Here is a 24,103-nt window from a genome sequence, read left to right on the forward strand (position 1 = left end):
GAATAATCAGGACCACCGTGCCCGGGAATACCGTCCACGGAACCACCCGTGCCAAGATGGAGGAGGCCGAGAGAACCATCCTAGAGAAGACGAACCCCGAAAACATGGTGACAGAGGAAGAGAAAGGAGCCAGAGCCAACAACGCGGAGACTTGAGACACTAGGATGGGATGGGTGAGATCAGGACGATAGCTGGAGGATTCGCCGGAGGAGGAAAGACTAACTCCACAAAGAAGACTACTTCCAGGATCGGGTATTGCAGTGACAGGAAATAGCAAGGAACGCGGAGCATCTGAAGAAGTACTATTAGTAGTACGCCCAGAGTTTGATTTATTTATGCTTTTATGCTTTTATTATTTGATTGTCTTTTAATAATAAATTTGATTTGAATAAAGAGTAATGCTGATTTAAGCATCAGAGTGTCCTCGGTCCTCCGAGGACCCCCTTTGACAATTACTCTTTGGTAGACAGGACAAGGAGAAAACCTTGGACAAAAACAAGGAGCTACCCTAAGGCGAGCGAGGAATAAAGGTTAGTCTGTTGAAAGACTTATAAATTCATATATCATGGTTGAAGATTATTCTGCAGGTTAAAGCTTAGTTTGTCAAGCGAGATTCAAAGAAGAATCGGGTATATCAGCCCTGGATATTTCAAAGAAGAACTGGGTATATCACTCTCGGATATATCAAAGAAAGAATCGGGTATATCACCCCCAGATATTTGATAGAAAAACCGGGTATATCACCCCCGGATATTTGATAGAAGAACCGGGTATATCATCCTCGGATATTTCAAAGAACTGGATATATCACCCCCGGATATTTCAGAGAAAAACTAGGTATATCACCCTCGGATATTTCAAAGAAGAACCGGGTATGTCACTCCCGGATATGTCAAAAGAAAGAACCGGGTATGTCATCCCCATATATGTCACCACTGGAGACAAGGAGAAAACCTTGGGCAAAAACAAGAATATGGAGACAACCCACTAAAACAAGAACAAGGAGAAAACCTTGGGCAAAAACAAGAACAGGGAGACAGCCCTCTAAAACAAGGACAAGAAGAAAACCTTAGGCAAAAACAATGACAAGGAGAAAACCTTAGGCAAAAACAAGAATAGGGAGACAACCCTTTAAAACAAGGACAATGAAACCACCTTGGGCAAAAACAATTAACGAGAGACAACCCGGTCAAAAAAACAAGAAGATTCACCCCGAAGACAAAGAGACAACCTTGGGCAAAAACAATCAACGGGAGACAACCCGGTAAAAAATAAGGAATCACCCCAAGGAGAATGGGGAACAAAGGTTAGTCTGTTGAAAGACTTGCGAATTATTGTTTAAAGATTATTATGCAGGTTCGAAGCCTAATTTCTCAAAACGGGCATTGAAGAGATGACCGGGCATGATCCCCGAGTATCTCAAGGATATGACAGGCTTAGCCTTCGGGCAAAGGAAATAGTTGGGGGGTACTCTTGGCAACAATGAGACAAGGAGACAACCTTGGGCTAAAAACAAGCAACATGAGACAATCCAGTCACAAAACAAGGAATCACCCCAAGGCGAACGGGGAACAAAGGTTAGTCTGTTGAAAGACTTACAAATTACTGCTTAAAGGTTATTGTGCAGGTTTGAATTATCTTTATGACTTGGAGAGGGACCCGGGCATGATCCCTGGGTATCTCGGAACTAGGACGGGTTTAACCTCGGGCAAAGGATAGAACTGGGGGGTGCTTCTAGGAACTCAAGCGATGCCAAAAACAGAACTGAAGAGCTCCAACAGACGAGCTCAAAGCGCACTCACTAGGGAGACACGAGTCTCGAACAAGGTCAAACAACAAGCTGCCAGAGGGCTTTGACTAAATTCCCATTACCCAAGTACCTTGGCTAAGGGAATTGAGGGGTAACTGTTGGGAATAAATTCACACTACAAGCCCACCAAATTCTGGGCCCAATGGCCAATGATAGGCCCATGAAAATATTAATTAAATAGTAAAGGCTATTTAATTAATTAATAGTCTTATATTCCAATCAGGATAATATTGGAATAAAGACGTCCTACTTATCTCTACAAGATGACTATTTAATATTATCTCTACATAATATCGGTTGAATGTTTATCTCTACATGATAACTGTTGAGTTCTATCTCAACTTTGGACTCTCAAACCGATTCAAATAAGAAGATCCAGTTCAAATCTACTTCAACTCCCCAAGCCTATAAATAGGCCCCTACACAAGGTACTCAAACATCTTGAATCCTGAAATATCCTCACACATATTATTATTGAGCGTATTGAATTATTGTGCACCCAAGCACAATATCTCTCTTAGAAACTTTCTGACTTTGGCATCGGAGTGTCCCCGGAGACCCCCTTGACAATATTGCTTTTTTTGTAGTGATTTGGAGTACAACGGCGACGTATTAAAGACCCCGAAGAAAGTGCATCCACCGTGTTGAAAACTGTTCTAACAATCCCTTCATTTTTATTTTTGCAGTTCTTCCAAGATGTTCGTTCTTTCAGCCACAAGCTAGCAGTAATAAATGAAGGTAAATTGGATGTTTCAATTGTTGGGAATAAATTCATACTACAAGCCTACCAAATTCTGGGCCCAATGGCCAAGGATAGGCCCATGAAGACATTAATTAAATAGCAATGGCTATTTAATTAATTAATAGTTTTGTATTCCAATTAGAATAATATTGGAATAAAGACGCCCTACTTATCTCTACAAGATGACTACTCAAGATTATCTGTTGAATGTTTATCTCTACATGATAGCTGTTGAGTTCTATCTCAACACTGGACTCTCAAACCAATTCAAATAAGAAGATCTAGTACAAGTTTACTTCAGTTCCCCAAGCCTATAAATACGAAGATCTAGTCCAAGTCTACTTCAGCTCCCCAAGCCTATAAATAGGCCCCTACACAAGGTACTAAAGGATCCTGAAATATCTTCACACATATTATATAGCACCCCGAAAGCACATCCACCGTGTTGAAAACTGTTCTAACAGTTTGGTGCCATGAGAACGATTATCTTGTTTCTCGTAAAAAAAAAAAATCATCACGGTGTGCGTGGCCCATAGCAGATCTGCCACTTACATCGCAGATCCACGTTCACTGAAGCCCAACAGTGTGGTGTCCAAGCACGCCGCCGGATCAAGCTCAGCACGACCCACACCTCCAGTCTGCCGGAGATCCCCTGCTGGAGATTCACTGCCGTTCGCAAGAGATCCACCACTGCTTGAGATCCAAACGCACAGCCAAATGATCTCTGCCGCAGACCCACACCACGCCGTACCGTCGATCTCCAAGCCGAACTACCGAAGTGCCCCCAAGCCCAAGCGCACAGATCTGACCGCCGATCTTTGTACTGCCGGTGCTGCCTCATGACCCACAGCATCGCAAACCCAAGCATCCAAACAACACTGCCGGCTTCACTCCTTCACGACTGCCGTTCGCCGAAGCAAGCCAAACCCAAGCGACCAGACAGCCGCAGCACCGCCGGACTGGAGCATCGCCGACCTCCAGCACGCAGATTGTACTGCCAGAGCAAACCCAGCACGATCGCCGGAGCTCCAGTCACACAACACCTCCGATCCGTCATCGCCGATCTCGGGACCATCACTGATCGCCCCTGCCGAAGATCTACTGCCGTTTGTAGGAGACCCGCACTCCACTGCCGTTCATCTCCGTTCGCCAGAGACCCAAACGCCTAGACCTGCGACATGGCCATTCAGCACCTGCGAGCACTTGACTACTGCTTGTAAAAAAAAAAAATAGGGCGTTGGATTTGTGAAAGAAGAAGGGCGTTTGGTAACAGGTTTAATTCTTATCCAGCATATATTTTTATTCTAGTTTAGGAATAGGCTATCCCAATTTAAGTTTATATTCCTATTCTAGTTTAAGAATAAGCTATTCTAGTTTAAGTTTATATTTCTATTCTAGTTGAAGAATAGGCTATCCTGGTTCAAGTTTATATTCCTATTTTTGCTTAGAAATAGGCTATTCTGGTTTAAAGTCCAAATTTGGTTTTGATTGGTTGTGAGAATAAGGTAATTCTTATTCCAAATAATTACATTCCGGGGATACTCTATCCCGAATAAGGAGTAAAGGAAAAAGCAAAAAGGAAGAAGAAATTCCGCCATGGTGGTCACAATGCGATCGGGAAGTGCTGCAATCCGACAGTCGCGAACGGAAATAGCCAACCATGTTGGTCTATTGGTCCAGCCTAATTTGAAACCGATCAACCACGCTGGCCAGATTGACCCGATAGATCCAATTATCAGCATCAACCCTGTTGATCCCATAGTTCAATGGCAATGGCAGCGCAAATCGAAGCCCTGACATGGCAAAATGCAGAACTCCGTTTACGGGTATCAGAGCAGTCTCATCGCGAGGAAACTCATGGTAGGCGGGACGAAGAAGAGCACAGTAGCCGTGTTAGCACTCATAATCAACCAAGGGAAAGACACCAAGAAGACAACTTCAAGCAGCATGCAAGCCGAAATGAGGAAAATCGGGTGAATGATAGCAAAATCGGTACCCAAGATAGAGATGGCGAACTCAACCGAAGGATGGCAGAGTTTGATAAGAGGTTCACCAACTTGGAGATGGAGCGAAAGAATAAAGGAAAGGACACCTTCATGGAGAAGATGTTGCAGGGAACTGGTTTACCTTTTTCCCCACGTGTGGAGGAATACCGGTTGCCTGAAAAATTCAAGGCTCCTCCTATAATGAGTTATAAGGGGGTCGGAGATCCAGTCGAACACTTAGAAGATTTTTGGTCACATGTGCGCCTCCTTGGTATCCTAGATGAGGTGGCTTGGAGGGCCTTCCTCCTCACTTTATTAGGAAGTACCCGGAACTGGTTCAGGAAGCTGCCCCCAGGCTCAATTGACAAATTTGAAGATCTAGACCGGGTATTCTTAACTCAGTTTATGACTTCACGGATTCGGAAGAAACCACCGTCCTATTTGCTGACTCTAAAGCAGCGCAGTGATGAAACCCTAAAGCAATTCATAACTCGGTTTAACCTAGAGAAGACAGAAATTGAAGAACCCTTAGATGTCCTAATATACTTGGCGACTTATCATGGACTCTTGACCAAAGAGCCAGTGATGAGGAAGATGGCGCGGAAACCACCGAGCAATCTAGAGGAATTGATGAGCAAGGTACAAGAGTTTATCAATGAGTCTGATGTTCTAGAGGTGATAGATAGCACGAGACATCCGGGACAAGAAGAAGATAAGAAAAAGGAGACTCAGAAGGCAGTGGAGGAACATAAACCTTCAAAGAAGAAGTACCAGGACTATGATTTCATGCCTCTCAATGCTAAGATGTCAGAGGTGTTGATGGAGATCAAAAAGGATCCAGAGTTTGTCCGACCACCAAAGATACCGGGCAATCTTGCAGAGAAGAACAAGGATTGGTATTGTGATTTTCATGAGGCAGGAGGTCACTACACCGAAGGATGTATAGCCCTAAGGCTATTGATAGAAAAATTTATCAAGAATGGTAAGTTGATTCAATTCTTGGGGGGTCGGAGGGATCAACCAAGGAATAACCAGGACCACCATGCCCGGGAATACCGTCCATGGGACCATCCGCGCCAAGATGGAAGAGGTAGAGAGAACCATCCCCGGGAAGATGAACCTCGGGAGCATGGTGACAGAGGAAGAGAAAGGAGCCAAAGCCGACAACGCGGAGATTTGAGACACCAGAATGTGATAGGCGAGATCCGAACAATAGCTGGAGGATTCGCAGGAGGAGGAAAGACTAACTCCACAAGGAAGACTACTTTCGGGATCGGGTGTAGCAATGACAGGAAATAGCAAGGAACAGCATCTGAAGAAGTACTATTAGTAGTACGCCCAGAGTTTGGTTTATTTATGCTTTTATGCTTTTATTATTTGATTGTTTTTCAATAATAAATTTGATTTGAATAAAGAGTAATGCTGATTTAAGCATCGGGTCCTTGGTCCTCTGAGGACCCCCTTTGACAATTACTCTTTGGTAGACAGGACGAGAAGAAAACCTTGGACAAAAATGAGGAGCTACCCCGAGGTGAAAGGGAGCGGTGGTTCATTCCCGGAGATAAGGAGAAAACCTTAGACAAAAACAAGGAGTAACCCTAAGGTGAAAGGGGAGCAAAGGTTAGTCTGTTGAAATATTCATATATCATGGTTGTAGATTATTCTGCAGGTTAAAGCTTAGTTTGTCAAGAGGGATTCAATGAAGAACGAGGTATATCACCCCCGAATATTTGATAGAAGAACCGGGTATATCACCTCCGGATATTTTAAAGAAGAACCGGGTATATCACTCCCGGATAGTTTAAAGAAGAATCGGGTATATCACTCCCGGATAGTTTAAAGAAGAATCGGGTATATCACTCCCGGATATTTTAAAGAAGAACCGAGTAAATTACTCCCGGATATGTCAAAGAAGAACCGGGTATGTCACCCCCGGATATGTCACTATCGGAGACAACGAGAAAACCTTGGGCAAAAACAAGAATATGGAGACAACCCTCTAAAACAAGGACAAGGAGACAACCTTGGGCAAAAACAATTAACGGGGAGACAACCTAGTCAAAAAACAATAAGACTCACTCCCAGCAACAAGGAGACAATGAGAAAACCTTGGATAAAAACAAGAAATCACCCCAAGGCGAATAGGGAATAATGGTTAGTCTGTCGAAATACATATAAATTACTGCTTAAAGGTTCTTGTGCAGGTTTGGATTATCTTTATGACTTGGAGAGGGAACCGAGCATGATCCCCGAGTATCTCGGAACTAGGACGAGTTTAACCCCCGGGCAAAGGATAGAGTTGGGGGGTGCTCCCGAGAACTCAGGCGATGCCAAAAACAAAGCTAAAGAGCTCCAACTGATGAGCTCAAAGCACACTTACTAGGGAGACACAAGTCTCGGACAAGGTCAAACAAGAAGCCGCCAGAGGGCTTTGACTAAATTCCCATTACCCAAGAACCTTGGCTAAGGGAATTAGAGGGTAACTGTTGGGAATAAATTTACACTACGAGCCCACCAAATTCTGGGCCCAATGGCCAAGGATAGGCCCATGAAGATATTAATTAAATAACAATGGCTATTTAATTAATTAATAGTTTTATATTATAATTAGGATAATATTGGAATAAAAACGGCATACTTATCTCTACAAGATGACTACTCAAGATTATCTCTGCATGATATCTGTTGAATGTTTGTCTCTACATGATAGCTGTTGAGTTCTATCTCAACTCTAGACTCTCAAACCAATTGAAATAAAAAGATCTAGTCTAAGTCTACTTCAACTCCCCAAGCCTATAAATAGGCCCCTACACAAGGTATTAAAGGATCCTGAAATATCTTCACACATATTATAGAGCGTATTGAATTATTGTGCGCCGAAGCACTCTTAGAAACTTTCTGACTTTGGCATCGGAGTGTCTCCGGTTCCCCGGGAACCTCCTTGACAATATTGCTTTTTTATAGTAATTTGGAGTGCACAACAACGAATTGAAGACCCCGAAGAAAGCGCATCCACCGTGTTGAAAACGGTTCTAACACCATTTGCATTATATCTGAAACAGAAAGCAATAGAAAGATCAATTCACATGCACTATCATATTCTTAGAATTCGCCTTTTGGCTTATTTGGAAAAAAGAGTGGTATGGCGCATTGTAAAGGATTGTTTCCGAGTAGAGATAAAGATAGCGTTTTACTCCTTTCTCTGCTTCCCATCACCATAAACAGTCAATGATTCCTTCCTAGTCCTTAGTGCCCTTGTAATTATTGATGAAGTAACAAAATAATACTCAGATAAAGAAAAAGAAGAAATGACAAATGAAAACTAGTGTAAAATTAACCTTACCCAATTCAATCTTTCGAGCTTTCTTTGTGTTTCTCCAAATTAAGAAAAAGGATTTGTCCACGAAATTCAATAACCTTTAGCTTTAGAGAATCTGATTTATTGCCTTTCGTGTGTTTATATGCATCAATCTTAACGATTAAGCTAAACTCAGTATAAGGAAACTCAAGGACTGAAAACTTTGGGAGGATGGAAATTGGAATATAATTATATACTAATTTTTGAAAAACAGAGATAACACAAACACACATGGCTGCAGCTTTGATAATAAAGTGACGAGTGGGAGGAGGAGTGACCCGGCCATATATGCATCATAAAGGGGCTTTTTCTGCGTGCAAACTTGCCCATATGCTCCGCCGTTTCAATCTCAAAAAAACAGAGCATAACAGAGCATTATGGCATCTCTCCTTTCTTCTTTGTAGAAAACATAATTGACTTGCTTACTATATATGATGAAACTCATTTTTCACTTAACCATTACGAATTTGCAGATTACAGAAAAATGCACTTAATTAATCACGCATCAGCTATTATAAATAGGGGTACTATTATGTATCCACTCTCACAAGCAAGAAAACAGCAATGGTGTCTCTCTTCTCTCTTCTTACCATACTGATCATCACCTTCATCAACCCCATATTCACCTCAACTTTATCACAACCTCCGACCCCACCTCCGACCCCTCCAATACCATCAACAGTACCTCTGGGTCTCCTCATGTCTGCGGTGATTTTTCCCCAGACATTTGGAGTATATCTTGTCGGGATAGCAGTGGGTACCCCTCCTGTTAGCCAGCATATGATTATGGACACTGGCAGTGATGTTACGTGGTTTAAGTGTAAACCCTGTAATTGTCTCCAAATTCCACGCGTATTCGACCCACTCCTTTCCACTTCCATTTCGGTGGTTCCCTGCGACTCCCCTGCCTGTAATCACTTTGGTTGCAACAACAGTCAGTGTACGTATGAAGTCGACTACATGGACGGCTCCTTCACCAAAGGCGTGCTTATGCTTGAAACGCTCATGTTTGGAAGCACCGGTGTTCTCAATGTGTTTGTTATGTTCTCACCGGCGGCTTGGTGACTGAAGCCAAGGGCCTGCTAGGCCTCAGAGGTGGGCCATTGTCATTGCCGACTCAGCTTCAGCTTCGTGGATTGGCTTGCATTTTCAGCTACTGCTTGCCGGATTCGGCTCAAGGCTCACTGGGTTGGTTGAATTTCAGCCTTCCAAGTGCAATGCTACATGCCGGAACAGCATGGATCCCCTTGCTTCGCAACCCAAACACATCGACTTTCATAATATGTTCATTTAGGTTTGAACATAGTTGAGCGTTCCCTATAATGAACATAGTGTAATTAGTTGGGACAAATGCTAAACAAAAAATGCCCTCGCCAAAAATAGGTTGTTGCTCAACTAGAATGTTCCTTTTTTTTAACGTCAATATTGGACCGGCTGAAAAGAAAAATGACACGTTCAGAACTTGAATCGACTCTAAGCCGGATAGGTTGAAGCACGTGTCAAATATGGGGTTCTCAAAGGAGATCCGAGGAAGAATATTTTTCGTTTTTGCAACATAAGCGTTGCGAAAAATCTCGTAAATAGGCGTTGGTAGGTGGGAATACGTTGTGCCGGAATCAATAATCACTCATCCAAAGCCCTTTTTTGTCAGCTTGAAGGTGTTTTTGGGAATGGGCAGTCGCACGTCTCCGATTCCAATGCCGGACAGCCCGACATAGTAGAAAGTTGGTGTGTTTGGGTTGCAGAGCAAGGGGATCCATGCTGTTCCCGCATGTAGCATTGCTCTTGGAAGGCTGAAATTCAACCAATCCAGTGAGCCTTGAGCTGAATCTGGCAAGCAGTAGCTGAAAATGCCAGCCAATCCACGAAGTCGAAGCTGAGTTGGCAATGACAATGGCCCACCTCCGAGGCTTAGCAGGCCATTGGCTTCAGTCACCAAGCCGCCGGTGAGAACATAACAAACACATTGAGAACACCGGTGCTTCCAAATGTGAGCGTTTCGAGCATAAGCACGCCTTTGGTGAAGGAGCCGTCCATGTAGTCGACTTCATTCGTATACTGACTGTTGTTGCAACCAAAGTGATTATAGGCAGGGGAGTCGCAGGGAACTACCAAAATGGAAGTGGAAAGGAGTGGGTCGAATACGCGTGGAATTTGGAGACAATTACAGGGTTTACACTTAAACCACGTAACATCACTGCCAGTGTCCATAATCATATGCTGGCTAATAGGAGGGGTACCCACTGCTATCCCGACAAGATATACTCCAAATGTCTGGGGAAAAATCACCGCAGACATGAGGAGACCCGGAGGTACTGTTGATGGTATTGGAGGGGTCGGAGGTTGTGATAAAGCTGAGGTGAATATGGGGTTGATGAAGGTGATGATCAGTATGGTAAGAAGAGAGACGGCATTGCTGTTTTCTTGCTTGTGAGAGTGGATACATAACAGTACCCCTATTTATAATAGCTAATGCGTGATTAATTAAGTGCATTTTTCTGTAATCTGCAAATTCGTAATGGTTAAGTGAAAAATGAGTTTCATCACATGTAGTAAACAAGTCAATTATGTTTTCTACAAAGAAGAGAGGAGAGATGCCATAATGCTCTGTTATGCTCTGTTTTTCGAGATTGAAACAGCAGAGCATATGGGCAAGTTTGCACGCAGAAAAAGTCCCTTTAGGATGCATATATGGCCGGGTCACTCCTCCTCCCACTCGTCACTTTATTATCAAAGTTGCAGTCATGTGTGTTTGTGTTATCTCTGTTTTTCAAAAATTAGTATATAATTATATTCCAATTTCCATCCTCCCAAAGTTTTCAGTCTTTGAGTTTCCTTATACTGAGTTTAGCTTAATCGTTAAGGTTGATGCATATAAACACACGAAAGGCAATAAATCAGATTCTCTAAAGCTAAAGGTTATTGAATTTCGTGGACAAATCCTTTTTCTTAATTTGGAGAAACACAAAGAAAGCTCGAAAGATTGAATTGGGTAAGGTTAATTTTACACTAGTTTTCATTTGTCATTTCTTCTTTTTCTTTATCTGAGTATTATTTTGTTACTTCATCAATAATTACAAGGGCACTAAGGACCAGGAAGGAATCATTGACTGTTTATGGTGATGGGAAGCAGAGAAAGGAGTAAAACGCTATCTTTATCTCTACTCGGAAACAATCCTTTACAATGCGCTAGACCACTCTTTTTTTCAAATAAGCCAAAAAGCGAATTCTAAGAATATGATAGTGCATGTGAATTGATCTTTCTATTGCTTTCTGTTTCAGATATAATGCAAATGGTTGAAACATCCAATTTACCTTCATTTATTACTGCTAGCTTGTGGCTGAAAGAACGAACATCTTGGAAGAACTGCAAAAATAAAAATGAAGGGATGATCTTGGGATTTTAGACGGTTGATTTTTGAGTGTTTTGATTCTTGCTTAGTAGATGGCCGAATGAAGAGTTGGATTTTTTGGATCTTGAATTGTTTGTTTGATGTTATTTTGAGGTTGTAAATTGTGGATGGCTGACTTGTTGTAGTTAATTGTCTTTTGATGAAGGTTTGAATTTTCCGTTGGCTTAATAGATTGGATACGAGTACGTACGATGTTTATTTTTTATATTATTTTCGGTTTTATGCCTTAGAGGAAATTGAACCAAAAAAAATCCGGTAATTAATTTTATTCGAGTAATTAATTGAAGCAAAGGACTCTCATAACCCTTCCTACCAAGTTTTTCTCATCAATGCTTTTGGCACTCTTGATCGCGTGCTATGGAAGGAAAATAGGACTCCTCTGGACATTAAAAAGCTTTGCTTGGTTCAATTTAGCAGCCTCCATCCACAGATTTTCTTTTGCCAGATATAATAAGAATTCCGAATTTTTAGGGGTGTCAAGGTGGGCGATTAATAACCGTCCACTAACCGTTAACCGCTATAACCGCTAACCATTTAATCGCTTAATTGCTAACCACTAACTGCTAACCGTATTTTTTATATAATATATTTTTGTAATTATAATTATAATAATATTTATATATCTAATATAATCAATTGAACATTAATAATTAAATCAAATTTTTGTTTTAGATAATTAAATCACAATGATAATGTTTAATGACAATTCAAATACTTTATTCAAATTAATCATATTATATTATTATTAATGTACAATGATAATGTGATTCGTATAATATCAAATTAAGTAATTGATATTGGATTAAACAATGTGTTACTTATAAGCACGATTGAAGTATTAATGCGTATTTTTTGAACAATATTTTCACCATTTTTTGAAAAAAAAAAAAAAAACATTTAAAATAACCCTTATAACCACATTTTCACATATAACGAAACTATTGATTCAGTTGCTAAACTAAAAATATAAATTTATAAAGACATAAGTTTGTAGTTGAATAAAATATTTTTGAAACTTTATAGTTTATATCTTCAAACACTGTTTTGACCATTTTTTAACCATTTTCTAAAAAAAGAAATTGAGCAATTTTTTAACAATTTTTTGATATGTGTAATTGTGCCTTAATATTAGTATGTTTATGTTTATAACTTTTCTTTTTTTGATGTTCACAGGATTTGTTAGAGACCAAATGAGAGTATATTATGTACAAGGATTGATAAAGTTTTAATATTTTAGTTGTATCATTTAATGTTTTATTTGAACTTTTTTTAATTTTTTTTATATGTTGTGTTGAAATTTATTTTATATGTTGTGATTTTTTTTTATTTTTTATTTTTAAAAAAAGTTAATTGGTTATGATTTAATATTTAAGGAGTTTTTTTAAAAAAAGTACAAGTAAATGTAAATTTGTGGTCAAATATTTTTTGATTTTTCAATATGGGCTATTTTTATAACAATTTGGCCCAAGAAGACACTAAAAATACAAAAAACAGATGGGGATAAAAAATGCTACAATAATTTTTTAAAAAAAAAACCCCAAAAAAAGGCCAAATTTTGAAAAAGCGGTTATAACGTCCGGTTACCTATTTTATTAACCGTTAACCAGCAGTTAGTAAAATTTAATAACCGCTAAAATGGTTATGGTTAGCAATTTTTGCCAATAACCACTAACCGTAATTACCTTGATATCCCTACAAATTTTACATGTAATGGTCGGTGACTTGGTGATTGCCTTGACGTGGCCACCAATGATTTGGTAGAAAGTCCTTCAACAATTTAAATGAAAAAGAAAAAGCTGAGTGATTTTTAATCATAATAAAACGTAGGAAGTGATTTTTTTTTTTTTTTTCTTTTTACAAATGTAGGTATAATTTTTAAAATGAGTAAAACCCATCAATGGACCAATTATTTTATTTTATTTTATTTTCCTACTTTAAAAATCAGTGGGGGTGGAGGTCGCGGCCTCCACTGACTTTTTTTTTTTTCTTTTCTTTCTTTGAATTTCACAAGGTTGATATGGCAACTTGTTCATGTCACATCAAAAGATATAAAACTCATCGATCAATTTTATTTGTTAAAAAAACAAAACATAATCATCATTAAATACTAACTTTTCAGTACAGTACAGTAATGACTTGTATTTATTTAGATAATCCATACATGCTGACCACACCTGATACCCAGATGTAGCAGCCCATATCTTCAACTTCTACATACACACACAAGGCATTCTTACATAAACATTACATAGAGGCTCAAAGCCACTTTATTTCACTTTGTGTTCAAAACACCTGCTGGCATTTTCACTGCTGACCCTGAGAAAGAAGAACAGATTGAAGAGGGGTCAGAAGAAAGCACAATTTGCACAAAGACAAGATTAAAAACCTCTTAACGAAACCAAATTCATAATGCAGTGTACTAAATAGCAGGTACCGAAAAGCGGGCCTTGTAGAATTCAACAAGCTCTTTGGGATCAGTTTTTGTTGGCTTATAAGCATCGATCTTGTTTACCTCCTGCACAAGGGTAAGCAAGAATCATTACCATTCAAGAACCAAAGTATGATACATTGGGACTCATGCCTCTTTCAAAGTCAAGTTTAAGGTGAAGATAATGTAAAAAGAAACAGCATAAGTGCCCTGTCATGCTGCAGGTGGGATGATTGCTTCTAAGCTTGCATAGAAGAGTATGCTCAGATTCAATTAACTAAGCATTTACAGCAAAAGGTATAAACCAGTAGGACATCATGAGAATCAGTACAAGATATCTACTACCCATCAATCCACATTCATTTACAGCAAAAGCAGACATGAGACTGCCTCTTTGGAGGCAAGGTGAGGCTTTTGTCACAACTCAAAACTCACAAGACTTTAAACCCTGTGGTGCTTGTTAGAACATTTTAAATATTATGATTTAGGTTTATTTTCTTCCTTATTTAGCCTAGGCTTTCTTATTCAGCACTCCTAGCCTCTCTATAAATAGATATCATTATAATACAAATTATGATACTTCAAAATATTCAAGATGAAGCCCTAACAATTTCATCAGTTTCTTTCTCGCTTCTACTCTCTTCTCTCTTCTATATTATATATCTCATTATATATTTCTAGAGTGCTACTTTAAACCCCAAGTTCCAAGTCTTTACTACATGTTCCTACCCATTTTGTGCTAACACGAAAACTTTTAGAAATAATAACTTGAACTAGTGTAGAATGTAGATGTTGTTGAATTGCAGATTCAGCAGACTAATTCAATGGGAGAGGCAAATGCCAGGGAGTAGAGCTTAATGGTAATTGGCAAAAGCAATCTCATGGTTTTACAATGTACCTCGATCCATTTTGCAAGTTTAGGCCTTCCTGCTGTGATATCATACTTCCATGCGTCCGATAAGAAGACTTGGAATCTTTCAACAAATGGAATGTAAGCAATGTCCACCTGAAGATCATCACAGACACATAATTCAATCACATATCAATGGGGGAACAATAGAATCATGGAAAATACTGTTATATATATAATCATATTATCCGTTTTCAATTTCCGCATATAAATCAACATGATCATTTTCTGTAGTATAATACTAAACTTACACAATCTATAAATGTTAGGTCCAACATCAAGAAGAAGCATGCAGCTCGCACTTGAAGGAAAAAAAAAACATAATCAAGAATTCAACTTACACCACTGAATTGGCCAAGGAAGAATGGCCCATCATCGAACTTATGAAGAGCCTTTTCCAAGTGATCAAAAGCAGGACCTGATGCGAGTTCAAGGTTATTAGTCAACCCAGTTTCCACACAAAATGCTATCCCTAAAGGCAGCAAGTTCTAACTCTTACCAGCTTCTTTTACTGGATCTCCTTTGAATGATGTAAACACTGTCTTGTTGAAGGTGTCAGTGTAGGCTATCAACTCTTGACCAAATTCCTTTTTCGCAGGATCCTGCAATATTTTCCAGCATTACTTTAGTCAAATTCCAGGGGAAACAGAAACTGAAACAGAACGAGAGAGCCGTTCTTGAACAAGGGCACAAAATCTTACATTGGGCGCAAGAGAAGGCCCCTCAAAGTTGCTGTCTATATACTTAATTAAATCAAGACTCTCCCCAATGACTTTTCCATTGTGTTCCAATGATGGCACCTGTTAATATAGAATACGTGTTAAACATGAAATGGATATCACAATTTTAAAAATAAAAAATAAAAAAATCAACCCAGGCATGTCTCTTCCAAAATCATCACCTTGTTTTCAGGGTAGACTTTCTCCTTGTACCAAGCAGGCCTGTTTTGAAGGTTGATTGGGACTAATTTAATCTTCTCTTGTAATCCCTGCACCAAAAAATTTTCAGAAACATAAATATTAATTAAAAAACAGAAAATGACAAATGATCCCTAAAGGAGTAAAGGGTCTGTCTCTTAATCCAAATTAGGAGTTAGAAAAGCAGTGTCAGATAACTTGAGCACCAAAAAAAAAAAGAAGTCTATAGACAAATTAAGAAATGAAAACAACCTTATAATTCCTGGTAATCCACGTACGCTGTGCAAATGGGCATGAGTAAGAGATGTACAACCTTCGAAAAAACAAAATCCAAGTTCATTTTAGCACACGGGGTAAAAACTATAGATAAATCCTAAACAAACACAGAGTAAGGACAGTGGATGGGACAAAAACAAAAACATGTAGCAAAAAAAGAAAGAAGAAACGATTAGGAGAGCAGAGTGAACCTTGTAGTTCCATCAAAGAGAGGAGGTGGGTGGGAAGTGGCATCCAATGATGGGGGAAGATGCTCTTGCACACTCCTGTACAACCCAGAAAAGTTAAGTAAACAATCTTCCAGATTTTGACAAGAATGCACAAATCCAGAGTCCCCGAACGGAAAACCCAATTGAGAAAATGGAAAATTTCGAACTCCTAAGCACTTACGATGCAGCCATTGATGATGATCGTGGTGGTGTTGTCGTCCAGAGACTTCCAAGCTTAATTTTGTTCGTACTTTCTACTCTGATGCGCAATGGTGTCTAGGTTCACGCGGCCCCTCCTTATATAGCAGTTCCGATCCCTTGAAGTCGCGAGCAGTGACGAAACGTGATTGCCACGTGGGCGTATCCAGCAATTTCGCTGTCGGATTATTAGGAATTTGACCCGTTTTTGAGATCTGTTCATCCATACAGTTTTCCGCTAGTCTATCCCTTACTATAAAAAGTCTCATATATTAATAAGCAAAAAGCAATTTGGTGTCGAAGGTAGTTGAATCGGGTAAATTAGAAGTTACTAGATTGAATTTCGATTTCTTTTTCTTTGTTTTGTGTTGACATATAAAAAAACAAAAGGAAAAAATATAAAAAAGTCTCTCAAACTAACAGTTGTACAGAGCTTCATAATATTCAAAATGTATTAAAGTAGTTCATCATACTATTAAAGTGTGTCAAAAAGACCACATGTGTTTTTATATTCCTATAATATCCCTATTCTTTTAAAAACTAAAATAAAAAAATTAATAAAGTAATAAAATAAAAAACTAAAAAATTATTTTTTTAAAATATATATATATAATGAAAAAATGAAAAAAAAAAATAAAAAATAAAAAATGAAAGGGGTGGTTGCCAATTAAGCCAACCATATGGTTTGATTTTGTATTTATCTATATTTTTTTATACCGTACAAATGATTTGTAATTTAAGCCAACTACAGTGACTAATATTTTATTTATTCTAAAAGAAAAATTGTATTTATTTGCCCCTTGGGTTTTTTTTTTTTTTTTGTTTAAAAAATAATTTAGTTTATTTTTTATTTTATTTAGTTTTTAAAAGAAAAAGGGTATTATAGGAATATAATAAAATATGTGACATTTTTGACACACTTTGATAGTTTGATTGACTACTTAATATACCTTTTGAACATTGTGAAGGCTCTATCGCAACAGCGATTAGTTTGAAAGACTTTTTTATATTTTTTTGTAAAAAATAATTTAGACATCAAAATGTTAGGATTCTAATCCACTTTTTGGATTCGGTGAATGTTAAAAGGTATTCACGTTATTTTAATTATTTAAATAATTAAATATACTAACAAAATGACGGACCCAATTTTTCTATAAATTGGAATGTAAGAATTCTTACAATTAAAGCCTCTAAAAAAGTAAAAATGGTTTTTTTTTTTTTTTTTTTTCAACTGACATTTGTCTCTTATGAGAATTACATATTTTTTTTAATCTTTTCATATGCTTTTCGATAACATTAATATAAAAATATGTACATATCATATACGTAAGGAGCATATGTCATTTTTTAAAGGCTAAATTATAAAAGTTCTTAGAACATTTCCAATGGAAGAGCTAAATGTTATTTTTATCTAAAATAGCTCTTCAAATGTTTAAAAAACCCCCTACATTGGATTAGCCAAAAGAAAATGTAAAATAGATATTTAATTGGAAGAGCTAAAAAAAAGCTAAATGTAGCAGCACTTTTCAAGGGAGCTATTTTATTTTTCATTGTTTCTCACCTATTTTCTCTTTTTCCCAAATCGTTTCTTACTTTTTCTCTACATGTTCTCTTTTTCCCAAAACTTTTCTCATTTTTACTCTCACATGTTCTCTTTTTTCCAAAACTTTTATTGCTTTTAATAATATTTTAATAGAATAGATATAAATATAGCTAATCGGATATAGAGACATATAAAAATGGCTTCGCTAAATTAGATAAAAGTGAATTTTAAGAAGCCATTTTACATAAAAATATGCTCCTCCATTGAGAATGCTTCTTACAATTTAATTGGTAAAAAATATCTGTAAAAAAATAAAATATAGACTCTCGAATAAACTTTTTATGTGTCGTAGGGAATTGGAGAGGGCTGGTTCATGATAAGGTTGTGGCGTCTCTCATTTCTATCCGATGGGTTTCGTTAATCATTGAAAGGTTTTGAATCCAACGGTGACCGCCAGGCCAGATGAGATGGCTGAATCCCGACCTCTTATTCAATGAAAACGCAATTCACAAAAGTCATAATTTAAAAAAGGAACAAAGGAAAAATGGGCATCTAATATAATATAATAATACAGTAAATCTCAAGAAATCTGATATATGTATATAAAATGGTTCATATATATATATATATATATAGTTTAATATTTAAAAGAAAGAAAATGTTAGGTGTTGTTATAGTGTTATACTGGCGTTATTCTAACTGTAATATGGCTTTTAAAATTATCATTGAATTTAAAATTATTATTATTGACTTTTAATTTATTGATAATTTTAAAAATCACATCACAATTGAGAGAATATCAAAAAAAAATACCTAACATTTCCCATAAAAGAATCATCATAGAGAGCTGAAGACCCTAAATTCGATTTTATTATCAATCCAATTGTCGTTTACGTTTGTTTTTTTGTTTTCTTAAAGACGAATAGTCTGAATGGATAGATGTCATTACTTGTATAACTTTACTATCAAATAAAATAATCATATATATATATGCTTATTTTCTTATTAATATGTGACAGATTTTCTTTCATCATCAGCGACGATTGTCATATATATAATTTTCAAATCAAAATTGGACTACTCATTCCATTGAAAAGAAATTAGGAACAAGGTTGTTGTGTGCCAAGACAAGATTGGTTCCGTTTTGTCGTATATATAGTTTTCGAATCAAAATTGGGCTACTCATTCCATTGAAAAGAAATTGGGAACAAGGTTGCTGTGTGCCAAGACAAGAATGTTTCCGTTTTAGCGACCAGGTTCTCAAATATCTTACCAAAGCAAAAGTAGCCACATGAGACCGGAGTCTTTATAATCAATATTAGCAGTGAGTTCTTCGCCAAAAGCTTAGAGAAATGGTAGAACATCTACTATTGTCATTCTTTTCATTCTTTTCCATACTTAAAACAAAAACAAAAAAAAACAAAACAAAACAAAAAACAAAAAATAAAATAAAATTATTTTCTTACATGTCCACACAAAAGGGGAAGAGTGATTCAAACTAGTAACCCCCGCTTCATAAGGTGTAATTTCCGGCCGATTGAATTACCCCTGGGAACTGAATCCACCTTCACTTTTCTTTTCTTTTTTTTTTGTTGAAAAAATGAGATGTTACTTCTCATTCAACAAATAAGAAAACAAGGGCCAAAAGGCTCTACGAAGATAGAGCTAACTGCTCTAAAATAATACAAATAGAAATACACGTGAGAGTTTCCTCAATCCAAACTCTATCTAAATAACTCTTCGATGCCTCTTTAGCAAGATTGTGAGCTGCCTGGTTTGCTCCTCTGTTAACATGCCCAATATCCCAGCTCCTCATTAACCCTAGGAGAAAAAGGGTATCTGCAACAACATGTCCATATCTATGCAAGATTGGCTGCTTCTCCTTGAGTGCTTTTACTACATTCAGTGAATCTCCTTCCATCACTATATCATAAAACCCCAGGTCGTGGCAGAGTTGCACCGCCACTAGAGCAGCCATCGCTTCAGCAGTGGTTGGTTCACAGACTGCAAGAAGTGTCTTCCCTGTGCAGCTGCAACAAGTCCCTGCTCATCCCGAATAACCACCCCTACTCCCATTTGTTTTTTCTGGGCTTCGATGGCCACGTCTTGACCTTATAGCACCCCCGCGGAGGCTTCTTCCATATTGATTCACGCTGGATTAGAGTCCCCTCATTCGGTCTTGGGGCGTTTGCATGTCGGTACAAATATTCCAGTTCACTCGCATTCCTGACTATGGCATTTGGGTGGGTAAAGGAACCCCCATGCAGTACGTCATTTCGCCTCTTCCAAATATTCTTTGCAATCATCCCAAACTGCTCCACTTTGTCCGTACTCAGCCGTTCCATCATGTATTCCAGAATTTCAACAAAACTGTTACCCCTCACCTGGCTTTTCTGTAATCTTCGAAAACTGGCACACCAAACGTCTTGGGCCGACGGGCACTCCCAGAGAATGTGTAGAATTGTTTCCTTTGCTTGACAACAGAAGATGCAGGTGTCCTCCTTTAAAACCCCCCTCCTCAGTAAGTTGTCTTTTGTAGGGAGTATGTTGCTACATGCTCGCCATAAGAAGACTCTTGCCGTGTTTGGGATCTTCAAACTCCATATGAATTTCCAAACCCCTTGTGTGCTTTCACTATAGGAGCATTCCCCTTTTTGCTGCATCTAGCCTCTCCTTTTCCGGGTGGTATGCACTCTTCATAGTGAAGGTCCCATTGGAAGAGGCATGCCAAATCAACTTATCCGGCTGACTATAACGACTAAGAGGTAGGTTACAAATCAGGTCAGCTTCCTCCGCATTAAATGTTTCTCGGATGAGATCCGTGTTCCATCTAATCGGATTGTCATTAATAAGCTCTCCACTCTTGCATCAATAGGGAGATTTCGACAAGGGGTCTGAATCATGAAAGTGGAGGCCTTGGGTATCCATTTGTCTGTCCATATTCCAGTCAGCCTCCCATTTCCAATTCTCCACATTATATTAGACCCTCCTTAAGAAGTTCCCTCCCCTCCATAAGACTACGCCAAGCCTACGAGGGACGGCTTCCCATTGATGCCCTCAACAAATCACCATGTGGATAATACTTAGCCTTTATTATTTTTGCAGCCAAATTGTCCGGGTTTTTCAAAAGCCTCCATCACTATTTTGCAAGTAGTGCTTTATTAAAACAAACTAGATTCCGAAAACCGATACCTCCTTTTTTCTTTTCTTTTCCTAGCCTCTCCCAACTTATCCAATGGATTTTGTGATCGTTTTCCTTGTGCCCCCATCAAAACTTCTGCAGCATAAGCTTGTTCATCTTATCGCATAGTTCTTTCCGGAGTAGAAAGAGACTCATACTGTCTGTAAGGATGGCTTGCACGACAGCTTTTAGAAAAATCTCTTTAATTACCTGCTAGCTAGTGAGAGGAATTTCGTCTTCCAATCGGATACCGTCTTTCACACTCTTTCGGTTAGGCTTTGAAATTCCCGAATCCACCTTGACTTAGGTGGGTGTCGAAGCCGAAATAATTATTGAGGTGTTATTTGTTTGTATAATATATGAAACAAATTTAGATGAATAAATATATTAAAACTCCAATTAAAATCCCAGAATCAAACTAAAACAGCAATTTCTTCCAAGACCTCCATAACTTCTTTCATGGAAGGTCGGATTCTATGGTCAGTCGCAAGGCATTTCAGAGTGAGTTGCGCTGCTTGCAACATAGCCATGGATGAATATAATTGGCCGTCCATCCTCGTATCCATCATGGCTTTCACCTTTCTCTTACTGGAAAGACATGGCTTCCTCCACAACACCAGAGATTTCTGTTCGCTCGGCCTCTTAGAATCAAACACTAGTAGGCCTGTTAGCATTTCAAGCAGCACTACACCAAAGCTATACACAACACTCTTCATGGTCAAATGACCTGTTGAAGATTAATTAATGCAATGGAAGGCATAAAAGTAATAAATTTTTAGCATTTGTGCCCAAAGATATCATTAATTACCTGTTTCTACACATTCCGGAGCGGCATAACCATATGTGCCCTTAAGGATAACCGGCCTGTCACTACTAGAAGGCTCCAATTTTGCCAACCCAATTGAAATTTTTGCATTGTAGTTCTGTGGGAGTTTAAAAAGACAAGTATAAATAACATAGATTATTATCACTATATATGTATTGGGTGATAAGTAATTGAGTATGATTGTTTGCACATTTCAAGTTTTCATGACTTTTTCTATCTCTTTTCTTTTTCTGTTTAGTTGTTTCTCTTATATACTTTGCATGTAGTTAATTAAGTGAGTCTTTTGATTTTTAATGAAATCATTTTACTCATCCAAAACAAAACAATAGGTATCTGATCATTAGTCCAAATTCCTTTTTGTTTCCTTTGATATATATATATATATATATATATATATATATATATATATATATATCAAAGGAAACAAAAAGGAATTTGGACTAATGATCAGATACCGCCTATCATATCAACATGGCATGCAGCTAGAATTTCTATCTGGTTTTGAGTTCCTATATATATTATCAGCAACAAATTAGAGCATTAAACTAAAACTAGAAATAGAAAAGATGATATATATCAAAGAGAAACAAACCCCATCAAGAAGTATATTTGAGGCCTTAAAATTCCAGTATCTGACTCTGTTTTCTACACTTCGTACAAAAGCCAGGCCACGAGCTACTCCAATGGCTATTTTCAGTCGTATGTCCCAAGAAAGGGGTTCAAGATTGCCTGCTCAACCAGAAAGGTCATTTAGTTAACACAATAAATAATCCAATATTTAAGCAAAAGCAGTTCTACATATGCATGTTCTCAATTATTTTCTCCTAATTAATGAAATTCATACTTTGAAAAAGATGATCCTCCCAGCTTCCCCTCTGCAGGTGCTCGTACACAAGGAGCAGCTCTTTATCCTTGCAACAGTATCCCAAAAGCCTGACCAAGTTGGGATGATTATGTAGCTTTCCTAACAAATTTACTTGTGACTGCAAAATCAAATGGAAAGGGAAGAACATATATATTACTATATATAGTGAGATTCGGAAGGTCTAAAACAAGCAGCAAAGTAGCTAGCTCTATGCAACAGGAAAATATCTTTGTTCAAAAATCCCTCTCCCTCCACAAATCCCCCTGCCTCCTATGGCCGGGTTGAATCACAGGTACCCTCACCCTAAACATTAAGAGGAAACTCTGTTTTGTAACATGTAGCGGAGAATTGTTAAGGTTTAGCGTCTTACTAAGTGTACTTGTAACCTTGTGTTCATAAAATTATAATTAATAGAGAGAGCAGGGAGCTAGCAAGGCTGAAATGGCTATATGGATGATTGAAGTAACAGTAGGTTAAGAAAGAGTTGAAAGTAGTGCAGATACCTGTCACTCTGGAAAATCTTGCAGACTTTCTGAGTTAAATTTCTTGATAGCAACTGCCATTCCATTGCCGACCTTAGAAGGTGTAAGCGCCTTCTCATCCATCCAACCCATGAAAAATTTCCCAGATTCTCCCTCGCCCAAAAAACTGTTGATGCTGAAATTTTCAGTTGCAATCTTCAACTCCTTAAAGCTGAATTTTTTAAGGTTGGGTGTCTCCAAGATTTTCCAACCACCAGCTTCCTCTGTAGTACTACTTGATGCCACTAGGAAATTAATGGAAAACAAGATGATCGAACAAGTTAAAAAGATTGAAGAAAATGAAAAATTACTGCAAGATTGAAAGAATTTTGGAGTGCTCTTTGTACCTGCAGGAATGGCAGGATGAGGCTCATGAGAGAGAGATATGCAAAGACCCATCTTGATCAACACCCTGCAACATGTATCAGAAACATAACAGAGAAGAAAGTGTTTGATCAATAATGGTCCCAGTACAGCCAGGCCAACGCGCATGGATGATGTGTTTAGCCCTTCCATGCTTTCTTCCAAACCCAAAAAGGACATGGAAGGACCTTCCTAAAATGGAAAGGATTAGCCCCCACACGGCCACAAGCTAGGCATGCACAAAAGCAAAAGCTAGTTTTTAGACCTCTAATTTGATTCTTCGTGGAAATTAAGGTGGTGAGAAATGTGTGAGAGAAGAGACAGCAGTAGTGGACCAATCAGGAGCCGAAAACGCATATGCCTCTCTCATCTAGCTTCCTTGTCATCAAATATTACGCGGAAGGAATCCAGTAGGTCGAGGACAGACAGTTGTTTCTTTTCTTTTCTTTCTTTCTTTCTGTCTAGTACTAGTGTTTTGGTGAGTCAAATTTCAGAATTTTCCTTTTTTGGTATGGGTATTGAAAACTGTTTGTTTGTCGAACGCTCCATACCCGCACA

General features: G+C 38.2%; 2 protein-coding genes and 2 pseudogenes across 4 annotated transcripts; all 4 read right to left on the minus strand.

The window, feature by feature from the left end:
* Positions 1–9,069: 9,069 nt before the first annotated feature.
* Positions 9,070–10,193, minus strand: LOC148583435 (protein ASPARTIC PROTEASE IN GUARD CELL 2 pseudogene; annotated as a pseudogene).
* A 3,162-nt stretch (positions 10,194–13,355) lies between these two features.
* Positions 13,356–16,338, minus strand: LOC132191772 (glutathione S-transferase L3). Of its 2 annotated transcripts, XM_059606863.2 has the most exons (10): positions 16,230–16,338; positions 16,031–16,105; positions 15,816–15,876; positions 15,548–15,634; positions 15,348–15,446; positions 15,146–15,248; positions 14,988–15,064; positions 14,635–14,742; positions 13,743–13,823; positions 13,356–13,624 (listed from the first exon to the last, which is right to left on the minus strand). In XM_059606863.2, exons 1-10 carry the CDS (start codon positions 16,238–16,240, stop codon positions 13,613–13,615), a joined length of 714 nt encoding a protein of 237 aa, XP_059462846.1. In that variant the 5' UTR covers positions 16,241–16,338; the 3' UTR covers positions 13,356–13,612. The 2 variants fall into 2 exon arrangements, with proteins under 2 accessions (XP_059462846.1, XP_088367172.1); XM_088511046.1 differs by lacking the exon at positions 13,356–13,624 and having other exon boundaries at positions 13,713–13,823.
* Positions 16,339–19,440: 3,102 nt separating this feature from the next.
* On the minus strand, positions 19,441–20,452 carry LOC148583436 (uncharacterized). Its single transcript, XM_088511420.1, has 2 exons — positions 19,911–20,452; positions 19,441–19,819 (listed from the first exon to the last, which is right to left on the minus strand). Exons 1-2 carry the CDS (start codon positions 20,450–20,452, stop codon positions 19,441–19,443), a joined length of 921 nt encoding a protein of 306 aa, XP_088367546.1.
* Positions 20,453–21,430: 978 nt separating this feature from the next.
* On the minus strand, positions 21,431–23,698 carry LOC132162399 (putative serine/threonine-protein kinase CST; annotated as a pseudogene). Its single transcript, XR_015909381.1, has 6 exons — positions 23,530–23,698; positions 23,165–23,427; positions 22,641–22,779; positions 22,389–22,525; positions 21,779–21,893; positions 21,431–21,666 (listed from the first exon to the last, which is right to left on the minus strand). The product of XR_015909381.1 is annotated as a putative serine/threonine-protein kinase CST (transcript).
* Between the last annotated feature and the right edge of the window lie 405 nt (positions 23,699–24,103).

The sequence above is a fragment of the Corylus avellana genome, chromosome 10 (assembly GCF_965113065.1).
Source record: "Corylus avellana chromosome 10, dhCorAvel1.hap1.2, whole genome shotgun sequence".
Lineage (NCBI taxonomy): Eukaryota > Viridiplantae > Streptophyta > Magnoliopsida > Fagales > Betulaceae > Corylus > Corylus avellana.

What these genes read in the sequence shown, in the direction of transcription:
- LOC132191772 (XM_088511046.1), bottom strand. An exon ending in CTCTTTGATGGAACTACAAG is followed by an intron (nt 15,877 to 16,030) that starts GTTCACTCTGCT and finishes GTTTTTTCGAAG; the next exon opens with GTTGTACATCTCTTACTCAT. An exon ending in AGATCCAGTAAAAGAAGCTG is followed by an intron (nt 15,065 to 15,145) that starts GTAAGAGTTAGA and finishes AACTCGCATCAG; the next exon opens with GTCCTGCTTTTGATCACTTG.
- LOC148583436 (XM_088511420.1), bottom strand. Translation starts at nt 20,452, where the DNA reads ATGCAGCAAAAAGGGGAATGCTCCTATAGTGAAAGCACACAAGGGGTT. An exon ending in TGGAAGAAGCCTCCGCGGGG is followed by an intron (nt 19,820 to 19,910) that starts GTGCTATAAGGT and finishes GACTTGTTGCAG; the next exon opens with CTGCACAGGGAAGACACTTC.